Source organism: Haliaeetus albicilla, chromosome 2 (assembly GCF_947461875.1).
Source record: "Haliaeetus albicilla chromosome 2, bHalAlb1.1, whole genome shotgun sequence".
In the NCBI taxonomy this organism is placed as follows: Eukaryota; Metazoa; Chordata; class Aves; order Accipitriformes; family Accipitridae; genus Haliaeetus; species Haliaeetus albicilla.
The window spans coordinates 33,744,457-33,754,927 of NC_091484.1; the positions used below are offsets into that span (position 1 = coordinate 33,744,457).

General features: G+C 42.1%; 1 protein-coding gene across 6 annotated transcripts in view; it reads right to left on the reverse strand.

The window, feature by feature from the left end:
- The window catches only part of NOD1 (nucleotide binding oligomerization domain containing 1), a 30,584-nt gene that overhangs the window by 4,476 nt on the left and 15,637 nt on the right, over positions 1 to 10,471 (reverse strand). For 4 of the 6 annotated variants that reach the window (XM_069770243.1, XM_069770252.1, XM_069770258.1 and 1 more), the window contains exons 5-10: positions 10,315 to 10,398; positions 9,188 to 9,271; positions 7,626 to 7,709; positions 5,456 to 5,539; positions 3,287 to 3,370; positions 2,586 to 2,669 (exon numbers count right to left, since the gene is read on the reverse strand). In XM_069770243.1, the coding sequence (XP_069626344.1) occupies positions 2,586 to 2,669; positions 3,287 to 3,370; positions 5,456 to 5,539; positions 7,626 to 7,709; positions 9,188 to 9,271; positions 10,315 to 10,398 (504 nt within the window). Of the gene's footprint in view, positions 1 to 2,585; positions 2,670 to 3,286; positions 3,371 to 5,455; positions 5,540 to 7,625; positions 7,710 to 9,187; positions 9,272 to 10,314; positions 10,399 to 10,471 lie in introns of those variants that run through there. The other 2 variants (XR_011322131.1, XM_069770266.1) reach the window with 2 other exon arrangements.

Genomic DNA, 10,471 nt, shown 5'->3' on the forward strand with positions numbered 1-10,471 from the left:
GCTTGATGTCAAGGAGCAAAGGTGTCTGTTTGCCACAAGACGACACTTGTGATTTCTATCTGTGAGGATGGTACACAGTATTGGTCAAATGCCCCACATGCACTTTCAGAAAAAGAGCCCAGAGTATTAGTCTTTTCCTTTTAATCTTGCATCTGGTTGCATTCTGGAGATACTGAGCTTAATTACACAGTTGACAAATTTCTCCTAAGAACGGTTTACTACAGGCATGGGATTGTGATATTTGGACTCTTTGTGACAGACTAACCTCTTAGCTCTGTTTTCTTATTAAGAACACTGTGAGACATTTTTAAGTGATGTACAGAAAATTCTGAGCACAGAACCTATGTAGGCCTAGTGTCTTAGCAGTTGTAGTCTAGAGGTTGCCAAATCCTCCTGTCTTGTTTATCAGACCAGCAAGATCTTTGAAAAATAAGGCATTGAATTTGACTGGTATGAGCAGGTGCAAGTCCCAGTGAAGCCACCTTTGCAGCTGTAAAGTATGTCTCATCTGAGCTGAGGGGAAAAAAATGATACAAAAGATACTCAAGTAGCACAACTGATGAAGCAGTAGGTAACTCTTATTAACCACTGTAGACCATTCCCCTAGCTAAAAATGAACAAATCCCCCTAATCTGCGTGAGTATAAAAACACTCATCAGCCTAGCCTAATTCAATACTTACCTTTCAGTCTACCATGGGGTGCCCCATAGCTGTATGATTTCATGTGACTGGCTGCATGAATCCCACAGGATTCAGGATGAGGCTGAAAATTGGAATGAATTGAACAATCTCTTAGGGAGGCAGGGAGGCATTCCCATTACAGGACTTTCTGCACTTGGTAAATGAATCAAAATGAAAAGGGATCCAGTAGATTCTTTCAACTACTGGAAAAACACTTTAATTCTGCCTCAAGTTCAACTATCTATATAGGTCCCTACCTTTTGGAGGCATCCACAGGTATAACCAACAAAGTAGGATATAAATTTGTCTACTGGCAGAAACCCCTGGACAATACTGAGCCATGGTAAAGACATGTATCTAGATGACTATGCCTGCTTTTGATGGGGAAAGTTTTATTATGAATTCAACCCAAACTGCTCAGTGAAGCATATCTGCAGCTGTGCGCAAAGAAATCAAGCCAACCTCCCCCCTCCTTTTTATTTTCAGGGTGATGGGCACCAGAGCTTCTACTGCTTTCAAAAGAGGCTACAAGTACTTGGCACCTCTGACAACCGGCACACTTCCTAAGGGGCGGGAACTCAGATTAATACAGGGAATGCTAGAGTGTGGTTAGCAAAGTCTTTGTAAAGCTTGTAATGGGACTCCATGTATTATGTTCTCTTGATCACTTGGAATGAATGGATGGCTATTCGTTTCACAGACCACACCTGCCCAACCCATCCATGGACAAATTCTTGTGAACTTCTGGATTAGAATAGCCAATGCTGTGTTTTCTTAGAAGTTTAACAAGTCTCTTTGTGATTGCTAGAAGTAATCCCTGGTTTCCTGGGGATTTATGTCTTATAGATGAGTGTCTTGCATGAGTGAAAGTGCTAGCCCTAGAAGAAAGCATCAGGCAAATGGGACACGTATTTAAGTGTCTGTCATGTAGATTCTTGGTTGAAGAGTAAGAGTTGAGCTTGTGTCCTGGTTTCAGCTGGATAGAGTTAACTGTCTTCCTAGTAGCTGGTACAGTGCTATGTTTTGAGTTCAGTATGCGAAGAATGTTGGTAACACTGATGTTTTCAGTTGTTGCTCAGTAGTGTTTAGACTATAGTCAAGGATTTTTCAGCTTCTCATGCCCAGCCAGGGCACAAGAAGTTGGCACAGGACACAACCAGGGCACCTGACCCAAACTGGCCAACAGTGTATTCCATACCATGGGACGTCCCATCTAGTTTAGGAACTGGGAAGGGGGGGGCAGGGATTCGCCGCTCGGGGACTGGCTGGGTGTCGGTCGGCGGGTGGTGAGCAATTGCCCTGCGCATCATTTGTACATTCCAATCCTTTTATTACTACTGTTGGCATTTTATTAGTGTTATCATTATCATTATTAGTTTCTTCTTTTCTGTTCTATTAAACCGTTCTTATCTCAACCCAGGAGTTTTACTTCTTCTTCCGATTTTCTCCCCCATCCCACTGGATGGGGGGGGAGTGAGTGAGTGGCTGCGTGGTGCTTAGTTGCTGGCTGGGGTTAAACCACGACAGCTTGCTACTTTCATAGTAGGATGATAAATAGTAAGAATCATAATAAGGTTATTCTATTCTAGCTGTCTGCTTGTATTTTTTTTTTTTTTTGCAACTTTTGCGTTTGAGGCCAGTACTGTTCCCCTAAGGAGAGATGAAATCAATTAGTAGTTTGCAAGTTACCAGGACACACAAACAGCTTAAACTTTTCCCTGTATGAAAGCTAGTTCAAAATGCTAGACAGCAGCTTTATTAACTTTCCATTAGAACTGTCTACAACCAGTCAACTGCATCCAGACCATGCACAGAAAGCTCACTGTGACCTACATAGACTTGGAAGGTGAAGCTTTAATGCAGTGACTGCCAAAGAGCCTGTGCCTCTGTGGAATGTAACTCACCATAAATGCACCAGTTTCTTGTTGACCTTCAGCATCTCTGCAAAACTCATTGCTGCCTCATCATCCAGCTCATTTTTAGTCAACCTAAGTGGGAGAGAAAATGTTCACTCACGATGCTATCATTATTTTTCAGCCCCCTGTTTTTCCAGCTTGTCTGTGACTTAGCTTTAAACACCCAAAGGGGGATGTGCTGTTCCTGCCCTGAGCAATTTCTAAAGGCTGGACACAAAGAGATACTGAAGAGAAGCCCTGGAGGTAAAAGAGGCAAGAGTATCAGATCTTTATTTCTCAGAGCAATGATCTAATGATACTTTCTCATGATGTTTTAGTGTCTAAAAGGTGGACGAGGTGTAATGGAAAAAGGTAGAGAATAGAGACAACACTGAAGAGGTGCAAAAACTGAGGACAAAAGAAGTTGACTTCAGATGATGGAAGTGAGAGAAGATGGGGAAAGCAAGATGGAGGGAGCAGAGCGAAGCATGACATTGGGACATTAAGGACACATGCTGCTGATCCATTACTCATGTCCACATTCTTCCAAAGGGATACATCTTATAGCTTGCTGGTAGTGAAAGCATAGGGGCATGAAGGGAGGGAGAGAAGGACGATGGGAGAGTAGGAGGAGGCGATGGGATTGGAAGAAATAAGTTAGGCTGCAGCTTTCTCTGGAGAAAGGAGAAGTAGACCACACTGTCAATTACCAGAATATTTTCACAGAGTTGTTGTGTTGCATAGCTTCAGCAATACTTTTGCCTCCCTCTGTTGTGATGCCATTGAATGCGAGACTGCGAAGTGAAGATACAAATGTGTAAGAAACAGCCACCATCACCTGGCCCTTCCACTGCCAAATACTAGTGAATATCCTGGATGACCTGTTTCCCAGTTGTACAGTTCAGCATTTGGGTGTTCCAAAGGCTCACATACTTTGCAAACCAGTAAGTCCTTATGACTTTTACTAGTGAGAACAGTTCACAGGCACAGCCTGAGTGCAGGTCTATCATACAGGCCATAAGGTTTGCTGTCAGTTAGTTGTACTCTTGGGACTGCCAGCAGAGTTACACCCAGTGATTTTGAGAGTCAAGGCTTTTAATAAGGACAAAGAGTTGTACTTAGCAGTACACAAGTTTTTACATGCATTTGTCATCCCAAGTTCCTGTACAAACCTGGCACTTTGTCCTTTAAGTCCTTCAGATGCCTGAATATCTGATTCTTCTTCCAAACACAACACCTTCTGTTGTGTATGGAGAGATAAGCTTGTAAATGCATGCTTTCCATTACAAACCACAAACATTTCTTAGTCTGCCCTTCGTTGTTTGAATAGACATTAGCAAAATCATCCAGTTAAAGTTATGCTCCAGGCTTTGAGAGTTCAAAAAGCATTTTCGCCCTCAAAAGCCTGAAAATAATGCAAGGTCTCAAAAAAAGGTAGAAAGGGGGATCAAGCAGGGCAATGGCACAAACATGTTAGCATGAGTCTCTCCTAGCTTCAGCTGAAACTAGATAGTCTCAGTCCATCATGACTGGGCCTAAAAATGGCAAATATGCTGAAGTAAACTGATGTAGTAGGGACTATCTTCCCTTAATCTTCGCATAAAGCTACCACTGCTGCTAACTATGGAGTCAAATCATGAAGCAAGATTAACCAGTGGAAGATAAGAAATGAACCCAAGTGCAAGTACACCGCAGAAGACTCACCCTGCACAGGTGCCAGCAAAACCTAACTCTAGCCAGCACAGTTACTCCTCCTCATTTTTGCAAACACATTCATCAGCATATTTGCTCCTGCCCGAGAGTCCCTCAACTCTGAGTCAGGTTCAAAATGTTTTCTTTCAAGTCTGATGTGTATGGATGGATTCTGCAATTATGGGAAGATGGCTATTTCAGATAGCTTTTAAGTTTAAATATATCTAGGTCACTGCACCTGTTCAGCTTTTAATTTTTAAGCCCAGCTATCCACTTGCAGAAAGGAGGACAAGGCACCAGCTCTGAAAACTCTGGATCTGAAGTGGCAGCAATAAGCTCTCCAGTACCGTATTTCTAAAGAAACTAGTGCCATGTGCCACCTTGTGGGGAAACCAAGGAGCCTTGTCTGCTCCCTCACAGAGGAGGCCAGTGGAACTGGGAGACAAATCGAAAGGATCGCCATGAACACAGTGCTCCAGCTCTGTGGAGGGACTCCAAAAAAGCAGCAGTTGCCACAATATGCATCTTTAAATCCCCAGCCAGCATTTGAAAGTCTGGCAGGGGATGGGCTGTTTTACACTGCTGGCTTCTCCCTGTGCTGTGCTACCAACTTCACCTGTGCTAGTTTGTGCCAGAAGGCTAGTTTGAGATGAATCACTGACCTCCAGTGAGAACTACATCTCATTAGCACTGAATGTATGGTGTCATAGCTCCAGTGGAGTACAGAATGAGCTTGAATTTAAGAATGCCCCCATTCCCTACCCAAACAGTTCATCGTCTAAAAATTACTTTGGTGAAAGCAGCTGTATCTTCGCAACAGAAACTGTTAACACTGAGCTTACTGGGAGCCTTATTCTGTGACAGCTGGTGCATTGTTCTGCTAATGCTCCCAGATCAAAATGGCACCCACTGACCATGTGCTTTCACAAATGCCAGTAACTCTGTGCAGCATGAGGGGAGGAGGTGCAGAGGAAAGGATGCCAGCCCTGCAGTATTTTTAACTTGCTTAATGGCTGCACAGGGCTTTTTGATTAAATCTGGCCTCTTGCTTGCACCAGGAGCCTGTTGGTTACACAATAATACCAGATGGCATTCCAAGCTATCGCTTGGTGGGAAGACCCATTGCTTCAAAGCACAGTGGGAAAGCCAGCACTACACTGAGCTGCCTGGCTCTGCTGGTGTTTTACCTCACGTTTGTTAATGTGGGGTGGTTCCTCAAGGCCTCTGCAAATGCCTTTGCTCCTTCGTCTCCAACTTGATTACCCCACATCCTGATGAAGAGAGGAAACCAGAACATATCAGGTGGGCTGCTCTATGGCCCCCCGGTGTTGCCTTCTCCCTTTTTCTCTACCCTCCCCTCCCGCTTCACCGCTCCCCCCCCCCCCCAATTACTTCACAGTCTTTCAGGCTTGTGAGAAACCTGGCTCAACTAAATGCTGAGCCAGACATGTTCCACTCCCTGTACACCACACCACCAGCCTCTGCTGACTCACCAGTACCCTAACGCCACAGCACAGAAGCAGCTCTAGGATCCAGCCTGCTGCAGCGGGAGTGCTTTTGGAATCACCTTGCTGCACTGGGAAAACCCTCTGCAGCCCTGTACCCTTATGGGGTAAAGGAGTCTTGTCATCCTGTACAGTGAGCTGCCATGAGAAATACACCAAGTCCTAAATCCTATCATTTCCCTGCTCAGCATTTCCTCCCCATACCCCTGCTGTGGTTTTCCTGTTACCTGTTAGGCACAGACTGGCCTTAACACAGTGGAAAGTACAGGTCTTGGGAAAGACTCCCCAGATGCACAACTGCATGGGGACCCACAGCGAAATGGGTGACTTTCTGAAGTGAACTGCTCTACAAGCTCCCCCTCTCCTTCAGAATAGTCTAGCAAAACAGTTACAGTTCCTTCAGTGTTATACCCAAGTGGTATCTCCTCTCTCACCAAGAGAAAGATCAAAATCTCACAGAGACAGTATGACCTTGGGCTTTTCCACACATTTGTAAGGAATAGTATTTCCAGTGGCAAAACAACCCTTGGCAACACAAAGGGTTAAGAGAAGGTGATGTGGTAAAAGCTGCAGAGATTTGATCAACATTTAATAGCAGTATCTGGTCAAATCCTTTCTATGCAGACCAACCACTTTGAAAATTCATCCTATATTATGAGGTTTGACAGCACCTCTGATGAAGTATAAGGTTGGTTTTTTTTTACAGGGATCATGGCTTGATGACTCAGAGCCACACTCAGCTTGATGGGTAATTAGCTGGCAGCTCTTTTAAAATCAATTGAGCTTTGTGGTATCTAAACACATCCAGTTCCAGTAAGAAGTTCCCCAGAACTTCCTTGTCCTTCAGACCCAGTGCAGTTTGTTATGTAAATGCTGAATATATCTGTTCAAACATTTTTGTCCAAGCTATCCTAAATCCAGTTGGAGCGGTTTTTTCCTCCACAGGAGAAAACAGGAGTCCTTCACTGAATTTGCAGCAAGTACAGCACAGCAGATCCAGCTATGACAATGGAAGTGTGCATGCTGTTCACTGTACTTGTGAAATGTTGTAGAACAACAAAATTAAAGGCCAAAAATCTGATTGTTCAAATCTGATTTTCATATTTAAGGGTTATTGTGATATTCAGAATGGCCAAACAGAGGTTTTAATTCCATGTATTTGAGTATTACATTCTGAGAAAAATGTTCTCCTGTAGAGTGGAAAGAGAAACTGGGATTTGCCAGAGCTGGGGAAAAAAAAATAATAAATCAAACTCTCAAGTCTAGCACCTCTCCTGAGAAAGAGGAGAGGGACTAAAGGTTTAGAGTACATTCAGAGCTCTCTCCAATAATAGCAGACTCTCCAGTTAGCGACAGACTAGAGAAAAGGATGATAGGAATTCCTTTTTATTCTCCCAGCTTGCAAATTTATCAGACTTGATGCAGAAGGTTTGACAACTATAACAATGACACTCAATAACTAGGTACACTGCCAATAGTCATAAAACTACCCAGACTTAAAAACAACCAAATATCTCTAGAACAGCTGTGTTGCTGTAAGAAAAGCGGCTATCTTTACATACTGTCCTCTTACTAGTTTGCCTCTCCTTTAAGGTTCTGTCAGCACAGGGAAAAAAAAAACCAAACCCAAACCAAGTATTGTATTAACTGGAGAAAAATAAAGCAGCTCTCCTTTTCCCTCCAAGTGGAAAAGACGGCTATGCTTCTGCACTGGTTTGTTCTAATGCCACCATTGTGGGGGGTGGAAGGAATAGCAGGAGAGACAGTAAGAATGAAGGAAGGAATCCTAAGGGATTTACAGATGCCTTGCCAAGATCAAGACCTGAGCTCTGCTTCTTAATACTGAACTTACCCAATTTCAAACATTGTCTTGCTCTTCTGGATGGCTTGGGCAAGGCACTTCCCTCCTTCACTAGTTATTTTGTTTGCTCCTATTCTGCACAAAATACATGAATTGATCAGGTATATCACTTACAACTGTACAGCTATTAGAATACCAGCTCAGAAAGCAATACAAGTATTTAAGGCTAATTAACTCTGGAGGCTAGCTACAGTTATCAAAGATTAACCTAGAGTAAAAAAATACTGCAGGCATTTGATCTTTGATTAACAGACATCATTTTATGTTGTCTTTTACATATTTTGCATGTCAGCCCTCCAAATCAGAAGTATTACTGCAAAGTCTTGTGTTTGGTGCTCCATATGTCAGAAATGAGCTTTAGGAACTGATCCTCAAGACAATGACCCCTGCCTACTTTTTAATATAGTTCATAGTATCAGCAGTTGCTACAGAGTACATAATTACATGCAGCATGTTTCATGATGCCACAGGGAACAGAATATTTCTTGATTGTGTGGCTCCAGAGAAGACTGCAGCTGATAAGCACAGACTGTAATAATTTCAAGTCTTTGTGTTCTGAGCATAGGCTGTAGGTAGTGGCATAGATCAGTGTAGTCTGACCAGTGTCTCTGGCTGGCACTCTACAGAAGACCTTTTCTTTTTTTGGCCTATGTGGCCAAATTACATATACATTGATGAAAAGAACAAACCAAAAACCCCTCATCCCACTCCATTTACATATGTACTTTATCTTAAAATAAACTCTGGGGTTACTATGCAGCCTGAAAGTAACCATCTTCCAACGGGCTTTTTTGTGAAAGTTAGATTAAATAAGCAAAGCACTGTGTGAAAGCAGCAAAAGAACCAAAGTGCTCTTGGGTTTCAAAACTCTGCAAATATTTCAAGTGGGAAGGATGTGGCTAGTATGGGGTTTCTGAACAAGTTAGTGGTAGAACAAGGACTAGAACCCACAAGTCCCTGGCTGCTGGTTGCTACATTCATACCAACAGCTGACATTGCTGTAGTTACCTCTATTTTCTGCTATGGTCAGAATTAAAGCATTGGTTAATGATCTACCTTTACGTTAAACTAGTGTTGTGCATGGCCGGACACTTATCTGGGGAAGTTCCAGGAATTAAAGGGAACAACTCACCAAGTGAATTTGGGGAATTCCAGAGTTGAGGTATGACACCAGCACAGCCTGACTCCAATGGCCCATAAAAGACAAGACACAAAGAAGCTTCGTACTAAATCCAAGTGAATTTGCCTATTGCAAGGGGCAGAAAGGTTCATGCACCACTTAAACCTCACTCAGGTGCTCAGACTGAATTTAGGTAAAGAACAGGTCTCATGCTCTCCTTTTGCTTACTACTATATTCCAGTAAAGACTATGGAATCAAGTGTTTCACCTGCTACCATTCACTGCGAGACTACTGTAAAAGAACATACAACTGCAACTTAAGTTATATTTTATTTGAAATGTAATTTTTATCTTTTTTCCACTCTCCCTCCTGTTTCAAGTTGGTTTACCTTAATTAGGATACTGTAGAAAGGAAAAAAAAAATTCAACATACTTAACGTATTCAAGGCTTGAACACTCTTCAATTAGTTTTGCAACATATTTGGCTCCAACATCAGTGATTTGATTGTTGTACAAGCTTAAAGAAAAATCACATTGGTAAAAATAGGTTATTCCTGCTGTTACTTTAATACTTACAACCTGAATGTTTTATAATGCACACATAACCTCTATCTTTTTTGTATGGCTTTGTACACATTCACAGTTGCTTGTATTTCTATTTTGATATACAATTCATATTGTGAAGGGCTAGATATAAAATACTATAAATAATGGGAAAATATTTATATAATTTTTTTAATATAAGGTCTCCCCAAGCAAACAAAACTTCCCTTTATTCCTGTGTTAGTACAGAAACAATATTGCCAGAAGAGAAGTTAGAAAACACCAGAAGAATGTATTTTTGTCTTTTAAAAGTCATAAAATCCCCTTGCAAATATTACTGAAGATCAGATACCTGAGCAGATGTACTTGCATTAGGGCACTGGAGGAAGGAGGCAATTCTTGGTGTTAGGTTGACTTCTCAAAAAGTTATTTTTATGTAGCTACTTAACCAAGAGCAGGAAGTCAGAGCTAACAGGCCTTCCAGCTTCAACTTGATTAAGAACTAATTAAGGCCTTAAAGAAATTGGTACTATGAACATAACACTTGAAACTATGTTTCCGATATTAGTCTCTACCAAACTGTATCTGCTTTGCATAGTTGGAATAAATCAATTTATGGCAGAGAAACCAGGAGGCTCTAGCTATAAAGCACACATTCTCTTGTTCACGCTCTCTCCCGCCTCCACAGCTATAGAAGGTTTTAGGTATAAAGCTAGCATGCCCACACAGTTCAGTAACCTGACAGTGGTCTGCACTGTGTTATAGAAGGGCTTGATGTCAGTGGACATCACCCTGTGATGCAGTGCAATGGCAGTGGAAGCTATGGTCCTTTTCCCAGTGAACTGTTACAGGATGGCAGTTGAATAATTTCTGACACAAAGTGCTGCTTTGCTTATGTTCAGTAAATGAGGAGGTAACTGTGGTTTCCATCCCACCTTTGCCGTATCAGTACTGTCAGCATTGCAGTTTTATTTTCTAGTATCAACATCTACTGTTTTGCTCCTAATTGGTACATACCCTAAGAAAGTCACAATTTGGTACTTGGAGAGTTCTTCATACAAGATCTTTACTCCATGATCTGTGACCTGATTTACACTGAGCCTGGAATGAAGGCAACGAAAAGAAAGTTTGAATCAATATAGATTACAAGTGTTCATCACCCATGAGTTAACGA